The following is a 19,187-nucleotide window of genomic DNA, read 5'->3' as shown; positions in this document are numbered from 1 at the left end:
TCGACCCGTATCACCCACGATGATGCTCATCAGACTGTAACGCTACCGCGCCCTCTCCCCTGCGTAGGGGGCCTCTACGTGGGCTGACGCTAGAGAGCCCCCTACGGGCTGCAGCCGTAGGGGTGGGCGCGCGAGTCCCCCAATCAAGGGGTCACTATTCATCCTCTACAACACTGTTCTGTGTGGCCACAAGCAATTGTTAGTAGATAAAAAATTGGTAATACATATAAAAAATGATATTTTATAGTTGTAGTAGGGTATAGGGGGAGTATTTAGGGGGAACCGCTGCAGGAGATAAAAATATAGGGAGTGAAATGTTGATGATGTGACCCAAAAAAGTGATATAGAGGGAAAATTTAGGGGTAACTCTTGCGGATAGCCTCAGAAAGCACAAAGCAACAGCGTTGATTGCGACTCGTGTCGTACGAGTATAGTACGTAGGCTCTGGTTGTTGTACACTCGTACTCTGCTCTGGCTGCATACCTAGCTAGCTTTATCCGCAAAAGCAAAATAAATAAATAAAAGACATAAAGCAAGCAGTGCGTGTGATGGCAGCAGCTGCAGCGAAACAGAAGCGTCGGTCCAGCTTTGCCCTGCTCAGGAAAGCAGCGCCGCGCCAGGGAAGAAGAGATAACAGAAAGGAACAAGAAGCAGTGAAGCACCGATAAACAACGCCTCCACCCACCTTTTCTTCTCCAAAAAAAAAACAAAAACAAAACAATAGCCTCATGTACATCATATCCTACAGAGAAGAAACGTGCCTCTTCTCCTCCAAGTATACATGCTAGTGCTGCTGCGTGCTACAACTAACCAACCACTACGAGAGCCTAGCTACGACCGACAAGGAAGCAAGGATTCAATTTAATCCACGTACGATGATGCATGCGACGCGAACTACGTATCTATCTTCGAGATCTTACTCTACAATATATCTTTTCTCGACCAGCCTCTCTCTCTCTCTCTCCAAACATTTGGTACGACGACGACGGTCGACGGCGCGCCGGTATACGTACGTCATCGTCAGGGATGGCTCTGGTCCTGCGCTCCGATGGAGTTGTGCTGCCGCGAGGGGCCGGACGGCGGCACGGGGCCCCTGGGGAAGAACCCCAGGAAACGGTTGGCGCTGCCTGGCTCCAGCAGCGGCCTGCCCCGGAACGGCTGCATGCCTCGCGCTCGCGCCGTCGCCTGGCAGCAGCTCGGCACCACCAGCATCAGGATCAAAAAGGCTAGCACCAGCCGCCACGGCGGCTTCTTGGCTAGTAATAATGGCCGCCGCCGCCCCCGCCGCCGCGGCGTCGCCCGGCTGCCGCTGCTGGCTTCTCCTGCTTCGAAACAGCCGGCGGCGGCCATGTACAGATCGCTAACCCGGCCCTGAGGCGGCGAGGGACTAGCTAGCTAGCTAGCCTAGCTGTGGCGGGCGTGTGGCGGTGGGCAAATGGCGAGGAGGAGGGCGGAAGGGAGGTGCTGATATATGGGTACGTAACGTTAGGCAGGGTGGGGGGCATGGAATGGAAGTCCTGAGGATGATGAGACAATTGGCAAGGCTTAAGATGTGTGTCGTTGCTGGATTTTAATTTTATACCGCCGGTTGGGTTTTAGCATGGTATGCTATGGACGAGGGGAGGTGCATGTCCCAGCCAAGGCGAGGGAGAAAAGTAGGCGAGGAGGATGTCGACCTAGCTATCCAGCAGTTTTCCCAACACGTACCAGCAAAATGTACCCCCGTTGAAAAACGATCCCTGTCTGTCCGGTCGTTCCTTCCTTGCAACAAGTACCTAGCTAGCTGTTTTTTTTTACATCTTTTTTTTTTTGCAGAACTTGTGAAACGATAAAAAAAATCTTTATGATAATTAAAACTACTGACCGTGTTTGCAACCTTTTTTTTCCTGTAATTAATTAATTGGCCTAGCTAAACGGTTGCTTACTACTACGAATCAACCGCTGGTTTTAATATGTCTAGCTGTTATTACACATTTTACTTTACAACTTGGAGCATGTACTGCTTCATCTGAAGACCGTGGCTGATGAATAATTGAATGCTTTGTTTCCTTGAGAAAACGAGCCCATCCGAATGTTGCCAAAACATCAGCATTGTTGAGTATCACACGTTTACATCGTTTCCTTCTCTGAGGCTGAGAGGAGAATAATAACCATATACATTTCTAAAGTTTTAAACCTTGTATTACCCAAAAACTACTGTAGACTGGAAATGGATAGGAGACAGGACCCCCACCCCCCCACCACCACAACACACACACACAAAGTGTCATCAGCCTGTTAGAAGAAAAGCTCAAGAACATATCGCCCTTATTTTGTGGGGGGGTGGAATGCTATGTGTTGCCGTGTCGTGCGCCCCAATTATTGCAGCAGCCGTGGGACAACAAGTGACGATGGAGAAAACGGACACGATCATGATCCGGTCTCTAGGGAGAGAAAAAAAAACAAGAATAATTCTCATCCAATGTATCTGGCAGTATTTAGTAATAGTGGACCGGATTCTGGGCTTCGCTGTGTCAGCTGCCCATTGCAGGCCGAGCAGCTGCAAGCTGCCGAACTGGTTGGTCATGCTTGGCGTGGCGAGCCCAGCCCACCAGTAGTTTGCAAAGTCTGCGCCGTCGTCTCGTCTTTGTCACGGCCGAGCAAAAGTTTCAGGCTGCCGACAGGGAACGTGTGCTCTTCATTTCAGACACCGGTTGTCGTTACTCCACTGGCTCTGCCTGGCATGTTATTACGGTCGCCCGTGCATCAGAGAGGCGCATGCGTGGAAGGAGAAGCAGGATATACATTGAGATCCTCAACCCAAGAGTGCACTACCCCATCACGCTATCCACTCCTTTTTTTTCTAGTCAAAGTGGGTGTTGAGTTATTAAATCAGTCATAATAATACGTGCGGAGTGCAAATGAAACTCGTGATCAGGTCAGATCAGATTCAAATGTGCAGTGCACTCCGTCCCGCTGATCGTGATGTAATAGTATATACAGTAGACCGTAATCCGCGGTATTACCACAACACCACCACTACGTAATTGCCTGCAGTAGATAGAGGACGGAGACAAGTCACTGCGGACATATACAGCGCTGGTTCCATTGTGATTTCTTCCTCCCTAGTCCCTATAAGGCTATAAACCACTACCGTATTCCTACAGTAGCCAGCATTATCCATGTAATGGTGACATGACATTATGGATACGACGGCAGCGCAGCGCAAAACGTAGCTGTGGATCGATATGATATGGCAGTTCTGTTAAGAGCAAGTTGGATGGATGTTGTCTCATTGGTGGTTTTTGGCACTGTCATGTAATCATATGACTAAAGATGATGTTTGTGAGTGGCATGGGTTACGACCATATGGCGGTGAACTAGTTTTATCTTACCGTTCTAAGTTTTTGCTCGCGTGCGACTGTTGCTTCACGGAATAAACACTCATTTCTCCCGTATTTCTCTGTCCTCTAAATCATAAAACAGCGAAGGAAGCGGTAGCAGACTGACTAAGCAGGTAGCGGCTGTACGACATGGACTCGTCCCGCCCATCTAGAACCTTCGGCTGTAGAATCGGAATGCCGTGGTGACGCGCGCGTCGCTCGTCGGCGTCCCAATGCCAGCTAGAACTGGCCCGTGTCCAGAACCTTCTTCGATAAAATCGGAGGTCTCGTGATCGCGTCCCCGGTCATCGGGCCGCCACGCGTCGATGGATTCACGCGCGTAAACATCAGCGAGTACGTACGTACTGCTACGTGTCGCGGAGAGCTTGAACCACAGCGCGCAGCCAGAGCTGGGTAAAGCTGTAATTTTTGTTGCCTAGGGCGGTTCCGTGTGCGCCGCCCAGAGTCGAGCCGCGTCACGTCGGTCCTCTTCCCTGTCGTGTCCGGCCCATGGACGATTATTGGAAGGTAGCTAGAGCGCCTCGTCCGTCCGGCGCGTGCGCTCGGATAAGAGGCTCCAACCGCCGAGACGTAGCTAGCCTGCTTGTCCGCTGGCCGCGCGCGGAACCACGGACGCGGAAGCCTGGTCACAGCTGGCAAGCTTCGTGCTCCCATCCGATTCGAGTTGGACCCTCCGGGTAAACGGCCGGCCGGTGATGGATGCATTGCATGGACAGGCGTTGCTGATGGCGACGCCGGCGCGCAACGAGAATACCGGCCTCGTCCGATCCGTCAGCCTCCAGCTGGGCGGCGGTTGGTCAGTGGTCACGCCATGCGCAAGCCGCAATCGACCTTGTCTGCTTGCTAGCTTCCCTTGTCTTGCGTGCTTGAGGCCTTGAGCCTCGGCGAGATGACCCCGGTCTGTAGGGTGTGGGAACTGACTAGACTAATCGAAACTCGGTCTTAAATTCTAGGTAACCAAAATTATAGTTATTGCGCTGTCGCAAGTTCTAATTTAACTGAATTATAGTACTCGGTTTGACCCAACTCAGCGCTGTTCGCTTCAGATTAAAGCTGATTATTTGAACTGTTGCAGTTGCAATCTATAGAGACAAAAACAATGTAGAAATAGTAGAAACCGGTACGGATTAAAACCAAACGAATACGATACTACGAAGTTGATTCCCCATGAATTTTAAAAAGTGAGATACGACATAAAATCCAATACAAATCCAACAACCAGCTTATAGAGAGGAGGCTGTGAAATTCTGGTAAAATTAAATATAAAATTTAGAAATTGTTTGACTAATAATAAGATTCTAAAATTGGATCTGTCGCATGCTTGAGGCCTTCGTGCTGTGCCACGAGAAGTTTACGCGTCTTCATCGCGCAGGTGTGATGCCGCCCTGAACATCATCGACAGTGACCGAGAAGATGGTCGACCGAGAAGATGGTCGCCGAGTTCCATGAGCGCACTGTCAAGGCGCTCGACATTTACAACGCCACGTGCAACGAATTGATCAGGTGCATCGCTAGGACCTGGGAGCGCCTCGTCAATATTGGCGCTTCCGCATTGTGGGCGTCAGGTGAGGTCCACTAGGGCCAACTCCGTTGCACGCGCAAGACGCTCACCGACCTCTTCCGCGCTCCTCGTCGATGACATCGCCGCATCCAGTGTCGGTGTTGTTTCTTCATTCTTATCCTCCCATTGTGAGTAAGTATAAGTACATAAAAGGTAGCAAGAATATAGTTCTTGGTCTAAAACGTTTGCTAGAATAAGTGAATCACTCATCAAATATGATTAATTGTATGCCATCACAATATATATACGTTCATTCTAGTGGTATTTTTTTTACCGGGCAGTGGGAGTACTTTTAACAAAGAAAACCTGTCACGTGACAGTTGCCAACCTCCACAATTGTGCCACCGTATTTCCCAACAACTAATGCTGGCGGCTGGCATATCTTGACCGGGCTCGTAAAGTCAGCGTCACGAGCTGTGGTTCGCATGATCTGCAAGAGTAACAGAAAAAATTGCTTGGACGACCAAGCTAAGCTAGCTGCACGCTAGAAAGATGATGTAGGGCTCCGGTCCACAGCCGAAAGTGCATTTGCGGATCCAGTAGATCACACGTACAATTATCACGCTATCCACTCCTTTTTTATTTTCTTCAGACTTTCATACCAATCTTAGGCCCCGTTTCAATTTTACGGGATAAACTTTAACTTCCTGCTAAACTTTAGCTATATGAATTGAAGTGCTAAAGTTTAGTTTCAATTACCACCATTAGCTCTCCTGTTTAGATTACAAATGGCTAAAAGTAGCTAAAAAAAAGCTGCTAAAGTTTATCTCGCGACATTGGAACAGCGCCTTAATCTTACGAGTGGCGTAAGTCAAAGTCAAAATCAGAATGATTATAGACGCACTGGACAGTCTGGTGCGCCACCGGTCACCAACGGTCGTCACCAACGGTTAATTTTGACAGCTAGCCGTTGGTCTGATGGCACACCGGACAGTGAACAATACATGTCTGGTGCACACCGGATAGTCCTGTGTGGCGGCTAAAATTCATTTTCCCAACTCGTTGATCTCGGGTTTTCTCGGGGGATAAGGCGCTGCCCCCGGAGCTAGCAGGCCCCACTGTCAGATGGTGCATCGGACAGTCCGAAACCCCTAAGACAGAAACCCTAACTTTTTTCCTTCTGTTTTTCGAATCGTTCTAACTCGTGAGTATGTTATAGAGTGACACCTACACTAGATGTGCGTGTGAATATGCACCAACACTACATTAGAATTCTCTTGGTCAAACTACCATCCACAACCCCTCTTTATAGTACGACTAAAATAAAATAGAAGACCTAATCTCTACCGAGTGTCAGCAACTCCTTCGACACTCGAAATACGAAGACCTTCATTTTTTTGATTCATCGTTTTAACCGTCGCTTCAAGTTCTCATCTCAGGGATTGTTTTCACCGTTGTAGTACAACTTCATGTAATACGACCTAATACCATTTGCTCTGCAAAACACATGTTAGTCACATATAATATTAGGTTGTCATTAATCACTAAAACCAACCAAGGGCCTAGATGCTTTCACCGCCGACAAGAAAAGGCTGGTGAGTGAATCATTTCTCATTTATTTAAACTTGATTTTTAGTTTACTTTTATTATAGATTTTATTGTAGGTTAATGCTTGGATTATGCATTATAATGATCCCATCTCCGACAACAATAAGAGCGGATAAAGTTTTTGGGACCAAATAGTGGCAACATATAACTCCACCTCCGACCATCGCCGTCATCAAACCGCCAAGCAACTTAAAGATCATTGGGGGCACCTACAACAGGGAGGTGACCAAGTTCAATGGATACTACCCCGAGAAGAAAGGTTGTGTGAGAGCGTACCAGACGATGCAATGGTCATGGAGGTAGCAATGGCGAGGTTCAAGGGTAAAATGGGGCATCCATTTAAGTGCCATCACTGGTGGTAAGTTGTTCGCCACGAGACCAAGTGGTCAGGAAAGCATGGTCTTGGTAGTGGATCTGATGCGACTGCAAATAAGAGAATCTGACTTGGAGTCTCTAGTGAATATAGTTCTGGAGGTAGTGAAGATACCGAGGAGGAAGTGCCCTGACTAGTGGGGCGTGATAGGGCAAAGGCGGTTGCACGAATGACAAAGACGAAGGGGAAAGGGATGGAAGCCACGAGCAACAGATCAACAAGTGAAGCTGTCGGTACCCTGAATCAAGGGTACCCTCTTCTACGGTATGAAGACGCTGTACACGTACGACATCTCCTGGCCACATGGAGAACGGCACCTGACCCCACCACATGGGCAGGTCTAAGGGCACCACGTGACAAGGAAAGATAATACACCCCAGGATGCATCATTGGGTCCGGACCTCCACAGAGAGACATCGGACCCCTGTACGTACAAATCCGGAGCTCCCAAGAAGGCATGCTGGGTCCCTCAGATGGGCCCTAGGTCCCTCCGAGTAAGGCTCGGGCCACAGCAAGGTCCCGAGACGGGGAGGACCCCGACATGAGTAAGGGTCCGGTGCTGGCACGTGTCTAGGCCTTGCCCTGTGCTCCCCGCTCAGGAGGAGACCCACTGCTGCCGCATGGTTTGTGGCCCGTGACATAAGCCAACGGGCAGAGCCTGACGTATGGCCTCTAAAGCCACGCAGCCTCTGCATTTATTGCGGAGAGGACGCGCCCCGTGCCACCACGCTGACAGGCGACGTGCCCTCTCAGCATTTAATGTGTCCTGTCCACTCCACTAGCAGACGGCGTCAGGGTCATCCTGCAGACGGCGCGCTTGTCCAGTCTGTCAGCAAACAGTGCGCCCGTGCCATGCGGCCCACTGTGCTCACCATCCCTTATACGAGAAGCTTCCCCTGCATGCCGAGGATACATAGATCTCGAATGACAGGGCGCGAGAAGATTGCTCCAGTAGCGAACATTTGTAGCCCCAAGTGTTATATCTGTTATGTCCCTGGGCCCATATGTCGGGGCTCAGTACCTTTGTGCATGCCCCCCTTCAGCTATAAAAGGGGAAGCATGCGGCGTTACAAGGGGACTTAGACCCAAGTGATTCAGGACTCTTAGACGCTCACAAGTTCATATAAGCTCTCAAGCAATACATCACACAGTGGAGTAGGGTGTTACGCTCCGGCGGCCCGAACCACTCTAAATCCTTGTGTGTTCTTGTGTTCTTCCCATTTTCCAACTAGCAAGAAAAACGCTTAGGCTCCTCCTCATCTTAGGATTTAGGGCGGGTGCACTCCGCCACCCGGCCGGAGATTTCCTCTCCGACATTTGGCGCGCCAGGTAGGGGGCTAGGCTTTAGGTTTTTGCTTGTTTCCTTGCTCAGCATGATGGTGCGGATCATTGAGCACCGCGCCGAGACTTCGATGGATTTCGAGGTGGAGGAAGAAGCTTCTTCTTCCACACTACTGGTTTCCAACCGCCCTGTGCCGGGCGCCGCTGCTGTGCACGCCGCACGACAGCATATGGCTGCACAGACATCCCGGACTCCGTCGAGGGCGACTCTAGGAGCATTGTCAGCAGCCAGGGAGTTGCTGCAACACCCTCCAAGCTCCACAGCCTCACCAGGGGCCATGAAGCAATGGCGGGACGACGTCGACCGACTGCTCGGCATGGCACATTCCACCTCGACCAGATCGAGGCCACGGTCATCCCGGCACCAACATGAGGCGTCGGCGTCTGTGTGCTCACCCTCGGTGAGGGGCGCACAGACCAATGACCTTCGAGCAGAACTCGACTGCAGGCATGCGGGAGAAGACGCCAGGGTCTCTTTGGAGAGGGCGCGCGAGCGCCGCCAAAACATCGAGGGTCGCAACCTCAATCAAGACTTCGTTGCGGCAGCACCGCAGACACCAATGAGCACCCGGTCCCCAATGGGTGTCCCCTTGGGCGGTGTAGGCTGCGCCGCTCTCGCGGATCATCTCCGCGCAGCGTCGTGGCCGCCCAAGTTCCGGCCGCACCTACCGGAAAAGTACGACGAAACGACAAACCCGTCGGAGTTCATACAGGTGTACGTCACCGCCATCACGACAGCAGGTGGAAACATCGCTGTGATGGCAACATATTTTCATGTCGCCTTGTCTGGGCCTGCCCGGACTTGGCTCATGAACCTCGTCCCAGGGTCAGTCTATTCCTAGGAAGAGCTCTGCGCAAGGTTCGTTGCGAACTTCGCCAGTGCTTACCAGCAGCATGGTGTGGAGGCCCACCTCCATGCGGTGAGGCAAGAGCCCAGGGAGACTCTTCGGACGTTCATCTCCCGCTTCACCAAGGTGCGAGGTACTATACCTCGCATTTTCGATGCTTCCATCATCACGGCCTTCCGTCAGGGAGTACGTGATGAAAAAATGTTGGAGAAGTTGGCCACACACGACGTGGAAACTATCCCCACACTCTTCGCCCTGGCCGACAAATGCGCCAGAGCTGCCGAGGGCCGTGCATGGCACTCGGCCCCTCAAACTGGGGTGCCCAGTCGGTGGCTCAGGTGCAGTCCTCTGGGACGGTAAGAAGAAAAAGAAGAAGGACCGCAACTACCAGAAGCCGCGGTCCACCGCCCTGGTCGTTGCAGCCGCGACCGGGGGCCGGGGCGACCACAACAAACGTCCACGGCCGCAGAGGGGTAACAGCGGCCCATGCCCTGTGCACCCCAACTGACGCCACAGCGCCATGAAGTGTCACGAGATCATTGACCTCACGAAACGTGTCGGCGAGCGGCGCGAGCAGTCTTCCAAAGATGGCTCCCCACCTCGTCGCCGACCTGGCAAAGAAAAGGTGGACGACGATGAGGTGGCCACAGCTGAACGAGACCTCGGGTATCAGTCACCCGAGGGGGACCTGAAGGATGTCTTCGCCGGAGGCTCCTATTCCGGTGGAGACAACTAGACAGACCCCAGAGGGACCCCGTGCTCCTCGGTCTACGGAGCTGAAGCTTGCCTTCCTCGGGAAACCCTTCTGGATCCCCCGCGGGTCCAGACTTCCGACAGGTACATGCAGGAATGTCCACAGCCAAAGACGAGGGATCCCATGTCAAAAGCAGATGGGGACCCAGGGTCGGGACCTAGTCTTACGGTGAGTACCCAACCAAGAAGGGCTTCGCAACTCTCCCCTAGCTGGGAAGGACCCTTCAAGGTATCAGGAATGCACTGACCCAAGGGCAACCATCTAGCTACGACTGAAGGACTGCCTCCTACCCAGTATCGGAACATTCCTGTAAGTTCTATCCATAGAGAAAGTCTGAGGGGTTGAATTTGTTTCCCTTTTGTAACTAGGTAACGCATACGTGTACGCCAGCCCAGTGGGGTCCGACCCCGTAAACCCGGCCTGTTGGTTTGCACCCATGCATGATGAGTTATAAAGAAAAGCTACCCCCTCAGCTGTGCCCCTATGATAGTCCCATCTTGCTGCTCTATGGTCTTACCTTGCAAGTCTTTTAGATAATACCTTTTATCTAACCCACCCGCACGGTTCCCATCTGTCCTGACATGACGACATCCGAATTGAGCAGCCAGGCTTGCAGTTTAGGGCCCCCGATACGAAAGTTGGGAGGTCCGACAGCCTGGGAGCTGGCTCTAGAGAACGGAACCCCGTTCCATGGGGTGGTCCGGAGCCTATGTGGCCGCTTAGCCTAGTTCCGTATCCGAAAGCCTGCACACTCCACCACTCTATGACGAGTACCTAGTATTTGGAACTATAAGTCATGTGGGTCTGACAACCTCGGGTCCGGAACTAGAGAATGGTCACTTGTCTCCTGGGGTGGTTCGGAGCCCGTGTAGTCGCTCAGCCTGGTCCCGTACCGTGGGCCTGCACGCTCCACCACTCTGCGACAAATGTCCTAGTATCTAGAGCCGTGACCCAAGGGGGTCCGGACACGAAATTTGGCCACCCAGACTGAACCCTGTGAGTCTCGAGCATGTATCAAAGGATGGCTAATGTCAGACAGGGGACCCTATGGGTGTTCTACTAACGCTCCCTAGCTGAAGTTGTGTACAGATCCAGATCCCGGCGAGGCTGCCTCCCAAGAGTTGTTGATAACCCTTTCAGATACGCTGTTATCCAGCCTCGACACATCAAGCCTGCATCCCAGGCGGGGGGCCAGGTACCAGGGAGGAATCAACAACATAACATCGCAACACACAGCAAGAGCATGTCGGTACACAGATAAGTGCTAATACTGCTTATAGTACTCAAAAGTACCTTACAAAAACGCAAAAGTATTACATCTGCTTTCAAGCAGAGTCCTAGTTCCATATCTACTCTGCAGGTACAAACTACCCGACGCTAACGGGGCCGCGCTGGAAGGCTGCGGCCACTAACCTTGCGGAATCCCCCAAGACGGCGTAACAACGGTGATGGTCGCCTCAATGCGTGCACATTACGAAGAGGTCCTCGCCCCCGTCCTCCCACGGGGGGCGACAACGAGGCCATTAAAGCCAAAGAGTTGGAGGCTCGATGGCAGGTGGCGCTGATGGTCTCGCCAGCGGAGGCAACCATCTCTGCAATAGGCAGCCTCACCAGCGGTGGCGACCACCTCAGCACCGACGACAGTGGCCACCTCTGCACCGGTGGGCGGCGGCTGCCCCAGCACGCGCGAAGAGGTCCTCGCTCCTGTCCTCCTGCGGGAGTGAGGACAAGACCATCCAAGAACGCGGCCGCCACCCCCGCGGCGTATGACGTCTTGTACGACCCTCGGTGCGGCCGACGGCGCGGGAGAAGCCGTGGATGTGGCGAACCTGCGCACGGCGCGACCGTCGCCCGTGCGGTGGACAGGCAGCCATGCTCCAACCAAACGGCAAGAGGCAGCATGGGAGGCGGCACCGAAGCCATCCAAGCCGAGGAACCGGGCACACGGCGGCTGACGGCGCCAGTAGTCGGTCGGCCCCGCGTACCTGAAGTTCGCCTCCTCCGCAATGCTAGTGAACGCCCTTCTCCCCCAAATGCTGGAGGAAGAAGCAGGCCGCCAGCCCATGCGGAAGGCGGGACTCCAACTCGGCTCGCCCTCCTCCCCAGCACGGATGATGAATTTCCTTGAAGCTGAGGACGGGGCGGAAACCGGAGCCCGGCTCGCTTCTCTCCACCGCAAGGCTGGTAGTCATCCTTGTGGATGACCACCGGCGGGAGGTTGCGGCCAGGCTGCATGATGAAAATCCTTGAAGCCGAGCGATGGCAGAAGAGCACCAACCCCCATGAGGTTGCGCTCCTCTAACAGCAGCAAGAAGAAGACAAGATCGGCAGCACCACCACGAGCGCGTGCTCCCAAGCGGTGAGACCACCGGAGGGGGTGGCACCAACGTGGATCTTTCCAGTGAACACCATCGCGCCCCATCCAGAGGCCCGGAAGGTGGAAGGACGCGATGAGTTCAAGAGGAGCGAGGCATGGTTACTGCTCGGGGAATGGACCCCTTTTTAAAGGCGGATTTCCCCCACTAACACCCCGAAGCGTCACGAGCAGAGTCTCCTCCGACGCGCACCAGGGTTCCCACCCTATGACACGGGGGCCAGGCCCCACCTGTCATACAGGCTGGCCCGAAGCGCGAAGGAAAACCGCCGCACAAGGAGCATGCAACCGCCCCACGATTATGCGCCCCTCATCTTCACTGAAACCAGCGGTCGAGAAGGCGAACCGCCGCGTAGGAAGCGTACAACCACCCCGCGGTTGTGCGCCCCTTCAGCTTCGCTGCAACCAGCGGTCCCACATGGGGGCCCAGGCCCACATGTCATACAACTGGCGCGCCGGTTACTGGGTGCGGAAAAATCGCACCGCCGCTCGCGCCAATACCACATCTCCTCGGGGCGGTCGTGGAAGACTGAAAAGATAAGTTTTCAGAACCAGTGCAGCGACTCGAGGCACCCCGCGCATGGCCCAACAGTGACATCAAGTACGAAGGTCACGGGCCAGTCTACCGTGGGAATAGGCGTGGCAGTCGGCATGACCATAGGCAAGTCACAGTAATTGCATCAACAGGCGTGCAGGAGAAGCAGGCCAACCGCCAATCAAACTCTGGCCCCACCTATAGGCTCGCATCCTCCCCTGAGGCGGGCCCGAGGGCCACTTTCGGTACCCTGAATCAGGGGTACCCTCTTCTACGGTATGAAGACGTTGTACACGTACGGCGTCTCCTGGCCACACGGAGAACGGCACCCGACCCCACCACATGGGCAGGTCTAAGGGCACCATGTGGAAAGGAAAGATAATACACCCCAGGATGCATCATTGGGTCTGGACCTCCACTGAGAGACACCGGACCCCTGTATGTACAAGTCCGGAGCTCCCAAGAAGGCATGCCGGGTCCCTCGGATGGGCCCCAGGTCCCTTCAAGTAAGGTCCGGGCCACAGCAAGGTCCCGAGACGGGGAGGACCCCGGCATGAGTAAGGGTCCGGTGCTGGCACGTGTCCAGGCCTTGCCCTGCGCTCCCCGCTCAGGAGGAGACCCGCTGCTGCCGCGTGGTTTGTGGCCCGTGACATATTCTCTATAGTTCCAAGTGTTATATTCTCTATGTCCCTGGCCCACATGTTGGGGCTTAGTGCCTTTGTGCATGCCCCCCTTCAGCTATAAAAGGGGAGGCATGCGACGTTACAAGACTTAGACCCAACTCTAGGCAGACACTCTCAAGTTCATACAAGCTCCCAAACAATACATCACACAGTGGAGTAGGGTATTACACTCCGGTGGCCCGAACCACTCTAAATCCTCGCGTGCTCTCGTGTGTTGATCCACCAGTCTCGTAGCAAGCAAAACGCTTAGGCCCCTCCTCTCTTTAGGATTTAGGGCGGGTGCAATATGCCACCCGGCCGGGGAGATTTCCTCCCCGACATTTGGCGCGCTAGGTAGGGGCCAGGCTTTAAGTTTTCGCTTGTTTTCTCGCTCGACATGATGGTGCGGATCATCGAGCACCGCGCCGAAACTTTGGAAAATTTTGTGATGGAGCAGGAGGTTGCGTCCTCCGCGCCACGAGTGCTCGACCGCTCCGACTCTGGGACTGCTGCCGTGCACGCCGTGCAGCAGCACACGCCAGCTCAGGCGTCCTGGACTCCGTCGAGGGCAGCGCCTACGACGCTGTCTGCGGCCAGAGAGTTGCTACGCCACCCCCTAGCTCTACGACATCACCGGAGGCCATGAAGCAGTGGCACGACTACGTCGACCGACTGCTCAGCATGACACATTCTACTTCGACCAGGTCGAGGCCTCGGTCATCCTGGCGCCAACGCGAGGCAACGACATCTGTGCGCTCGCCCTCCGTAAGGGGTGCACAGACCGACAACCTCCGGGCGGAGCTCAACCGTAGGCGTACGGGAGAAGACGCCTGGGTCTTTTTGGAAAGGGCGCGTGAGCGCCGACAGAACGTCGAGGGTCGCAATCTCGACCAAGATTTCGTTGCGGAGGCACCGCAGCCACCAGTGGACGCCCGGTCCCAAACAGGTGTCCCCATGACCGGCGTGGGCTGCGCCGCCCTCGCTGACCATCTTCGCACGACATCATGGCCGCCCAAGTTCCGGCCACACCTGCCGGAAAAATACGATGGGACAACGAACCCATCGGAGTTCCTGCAAGTATATGTCACCGCCATCACGGCGGCGGGTGGAAACACCGCCGTAATGGCGACATATTTTCATGTCGCCCTATCTGGATCAGCTCGGACTTGGCTCATGAACCTCGCCCCAAGATCAATCTACTCTTGGGAAGAGCTCTGTGCGCGGTTCGTGGCGAACTTCGCCAGTGCTTATCAACAGCACGGTGTGGAGGCCCACCTCATAGTCGCCTAGGGGGGGGGTGAATAGGGCAAAACTGAAATTTACAAATATAAACACAACTACAAGCCGGGTTAGCGTTAGAAATAAAAACGAGTCTGCGAGAGAGGGTGCAAAACAAATCTCAAGCAAATAAGGAGTGTGACACACGGATTTGTTTTACCGAGGTTCGGTTCTCGCAAACCTACTCCCCGTTGAGGTGGTCACAAAGACCGGGTCTCTTTCAACCCTTTCCCTCTCTCAAACGGTCCCTCCGACCAAGTGAGTTTCTCTTCTCAAATCAAAACCGGGAACAAAAACTTCCCCGCAAGGGCCACCACACAATTGGTGCCTCTTGCCTTGATTACAATGGAGTTTTGATCACAAGAACAAGTGAGAAAGAAAAAGAAGCAATCCAAGCGCAAGAGCTCAAAAGAACACGACAAATCTCTCTCGCTAATCACTAAAGCCTTGTGTGGAATTGGAGAGGATTTGATCTCTTTGGTGTGTCTAGAATTGAATGCCTAGCTCTTGTAAGTGGTTGAGAAGTGGAAAACTTGGATGCAATGAATGGTGGGTGGTTGGGGTTATTTATAACCCCAACCACCAAACTAGCCGTTTGGTGAACTAGCCGTTTGGTGGGGCTGACTGTCGTATGGTGCACCGGACAGTCCGGTGTACACCGAACATGTCCGGTGTGCCAGCCACGTCACCAAAGCCGTTGGGATCCGACCGTTGGAGCTCTGACTTCTGGGCCCACCTCGATGTCCAGTGGCGCACCGGACATGTACTGTAGAGTGTCCGGTGCGCCAGTATGGGTGTGCCTGACTTCTGCGCGCTGGCGCGCAATAAATGCGCTGTAGGTAGCCGTTGGCGCCGAAATAGCCGTTGCCCCGTAGTTACACCGGACAGTCCGGTGCACACCGGACATGTCCGGTGAATTATAGCGGAGCAGCCGTTGCAAATTCCCGAGGCTGCCAAGTTCCAGAGCCGCGTCCTCTTGGAGCACCGGACACTGTCCGGTGTACACCGGACAGTCCGGTGAATTATAGCGCGCCAGCTCTGAAAATTCCCGAGGCTGAGGAGTTCATCGCGGAGTCCCCTGGTGCACCGGACACTGTCCGGTGCGCCACCAGACAGTCCGGTGCGACAGACCAGGGAGCCTTTCGGGATGCCTTTAGCTCTCTACTTTGAACCCAACTTTGGTCTTTTTAATTGGCTTGTTGTGAACCTTTGGCACCTGTATAACTTATACACTAGAGCAAACTAGTTAGTCCAATTGTTTGTGTTGGGCAATTCAACCACCAAAATTATTTAGGAACTAGGTGTAAGCCTAATTCCCTTTCAATCTCCCCCTTTTTGGTGATTGATGCCAACACAAACCAAAGCGAATATAGAAGTGCATAATTGAACTAGTTTGCATAATGTAAGTGCAAAGGTTGCTTGGAATTGAGCCAATATAAATACTTACAAGATATGCATGGATTGTTTCTTCATTTTTAACATTTTGGACCACGCTTGCACCACAGATTTTGTTTTTGCAAATTCTTTTGTAAATCCTTTTCAAGGTTCTTTTGCAAATAGTCAAAGGTAAATGAATAAGATTTTTCGAAGCATTTTCAAGATTTGAAATTTTATCCCCCTGTTTCAAATGCTTTTCCTTTGACTAAACAACACTACCCCTAAATGAGATCCTCCTCTTAGTGTTCAAGAGGGTTTTGATATATCATTTTTGAAATACCACTTTCTCCCCCTTTTGAACACAATAAGATATCAATTTGGAATTTACTAATTGAAAATCTCCAATTTTAAGATTAGGTGGTGGTGCGGTCCTTTTGCTTTGGACAAATATTTTCTTGAAAATCTCCAATTTTAAGATTAGGTGGTGGTGCGGTCCTTTTGCTTTGGGCAAATATTTTCTCCCCCTTTGGCATGAATCGCCAAAAATGGAGTCATTAGAGCCCTGAAGTACTTTCTTCCCCTTTGGTCATAAATAAATGAGTGAAGATTGTACCAGAGGCGGAGTCCTTTTGCTTGGTGCTCATGCTTTCTCCCCCAAGAATGGAGAGTTGCTTGGAGTGACGGCGAAGGATGAGTTACGGAGTGGAAGCCTTTTGTCTTCGCCGAAGACGCCAATTCCCTTTCAATATACCTATGACTTGGTTTGAAATGGACTTGAAAACACATTAGTCATAGCATATGAAAGAGACATGATTAAAGGTATATAAATGAGCTATGTGTGCAAATCAACAAAAGAAGTTCCTAGAATCAAGAATATTTAGCTCATGCCTAAGTTTGTTAAAAGTTTGTTCATCAAGTGGCTTGGTAAAGATATCGGCTAATTGATCTTTAGTATTAATGTAAGAAATCTCGATAACTCCCTTTTGTTGGTGATCCCTAAGAAAATGATACTGAATGGCTATGTGTTTAGTGCGGCTATGCTCGACGGGATTATCCGCCATCTTGATTGCACTCGCATTATCACATAGCAAAGGGACTTTGGTTAATTTGTAACCGTAGTCCCGCAGGGTTTGCCTCATCCAAAGCAATTGCGCGCAACAATGGCCTGCGGCAATGTACTCGGCTTCGGCGGTGGAAAGAGCGACCGAATTTTGCTTCTTTGAAGCCCAAGACACCAAGGATCTTCCCAAGAACTGGCAAGTCCCTGATGTGCTCTTCCTATTGATTTTACACCCCACCCAGTCGGCATCCGAATAACCAATCAAATCAAAAGTGGATCCCCTAGGATACCAAAGCCCAAACTTAGGAGTATAAGCCAAATATCTCAAGATTCGTTTTACGGCCGTAAGGTGAGCTTCCTTAGGGTCGGCTTGGAATCTTGCACACATGCATACGGAAAGCATAATGTCCAGTCGAGATGCACACAAATATAGCAAAGAACCTATCATTGACCGTATACCTTTTGATCGACAGACTTACCTCCCGTGTCGAGGTCGAGATGCCCATTAGTTCCCATGGGTGTTTTGATGGGTTTGGCATCCTTCATACCAAACTTGTTTAGAATGTCTTGAGTATACTTCGTTTGGCTAATGAAGGTGCCCTCTTGGAGTTGCTTCACTTGAAATCCCAAGAAGTACTTCAACTCCCCCATCATAGACATCTCGAACTTTTGTGTCATGATCCTACTAAATTCTTCACATGTAGACTCGTTAGTAGACCCAAATATAATATCATCAACATAAATTTGGCATACAAACAAGTCATTTTCAAGAGTTTTAGTGAATAGAGTAGGATCAGCCTTTCCGACTTTGAAGCCATTAGCGATAAGGAAATCTCTAAGGCATTCATACCATGCTCTTGGGGCTTGCTTGAGCCCATAAAGCGCCTTAGAGAGTTTATAGACATGGTTAGGGTACTTACTATCTTCAAAGCCGGGAGGTTGCTCAACATAGACCTCTTCCTTGATTGGTCCATTGAGGAAGGCACTTTTCACGTCCATTTGATAAAGCTTAAAGCCATGGTAAGTAGCATAGGCCAATAATATACGAATTGACTCAAGCCTAGCTACGGGTGCATAGGTTTCACCGAAATCCAAACCTTCGACTTGGGAGTATCCTTTGGCCACAAGTCGAGCTTTGTTCCTTGTCACCACACCATGCTCATCTTGCTTGTTGCGGAAGACCCATTTGGTTCCTACAACATTTTGATTAGGACGTGGAACTAAATGCCATACCTCATTCCGAGTGAAGTTGTTGAGCTCCTCTTGCATCGCCACCACCCAATCCGAATCTTGAAGTGCTTCCTCTATCCTGTGTGGCTCAATAGAGGAAACAAAAGAGTAATGCTCACAAAAATGTGCAACATGAGATCTAGTAGTTACCCCCTTATGAATGTCGCCGAGGATGGTGTCGACTGGGTGATCTCGTTGGATTGCTTGGTGGACTCTTGGGTGTGGCGGCCTTTGCTCTTCATCCTCCTTGTCTTGATCATTTGTATCTCCCCCTTGATCATTGCCATTATCTTGAGGTGGCTCTTTTGCTTGATCTTCTACTTCGTCAACTTGAGCTTCATCCTCATTTTGAGTTGGTGGAGATGCTTGCGTGGAGGAGGATGGTTGATCTTGTGCATTTGGAGGCTCTTCGGATTCCTTAGGACACACATCCCCAATGGACATGTTCCTTAGCGCGATGCACGGAGCCTCTTCATCACCTATCTCATCAAGATTAGCTTGCTCTACTTGAGAGCCGTTAGTTTCATCAAACACAACGTCACAAGAAACTTCAACTTGTCCAGAGGACTTGTTAAAGACTCTATATGCCCTTGTGTTTGAATCATATCCTAGTAAAAAGCCTTCTACAGTCTTAGGAGCAAATTTAGATTTTCTACCTCTTTTAACAAGAATAAAGCATTTGCTACCAAAGACTCTAAAATATGAAATGTTGGGCTTTTTACCGGTTAGGAGTTCATAGGATGTCTTCTTGAGGATTCGGTGTAGATATAACCGGTTGATGGCGTAGCAGGCGGTGTTGACCGCCTCGGCCCAAAACCGATCCGAAGTCTTGTACTCATCAAGCATGGTCCTTGCCATGTCCA

General features: G+C 51.8%; 1 protein-coding gene across 1 annotated transcript; it reads right to left on the bottom strand.

Moving 5' to 3' along the window:
* Positions 1-654: 654 nt before the first annotated feature.
* LOC103627259 (protein IDA-LIKE 2) lies at positions 655-1,638 on the bottom strand. Its single transcript, XM_008647545.4, has one exon. The coding sequence runs from the start codon at positions 1,348-1,350 to the stop codon at positions 1,021-1,023; it is 330 nt and encodes a 109-aa protein (XP_008645767.1). The 5' UTR covers positions 1,351-1,638; the 3' UTR covers positions 655-1,020.
* Between the last annotated feature and the right edge of the window lie 17,549 nt (positions 1,639-19,187).

Source organism: Zea mays, chromosome 5 (assembly GCF_902167145.1).
Source record: "Zea mays cultivar B73 chromosome 5, Zm-B73-REFERENCE-NAM-5.0, whole genome shotgun sequence".
Taxonomy (NCBI): Eukaryota; Viridiplantae; Streptophyta; class Magnoliopsida; order Poales; family Poaceae; genus Zea; species Zea mays.
Note: the sequence above shows the minus strand (reverse complement) of the source record. Positions and strands in the feature narration are given on the sequence as shown.

Bases quoted from the DNA above. Each gene is read 5' to 3' on its own strand.
- LOC103627259 (XM_008647545.4), bottom strand. From the start codon at position 1,350: ATGGCCGCCGCCGGCTGTTTCGAAGCAGGAGAAGCCAGCAGCGGCAGC.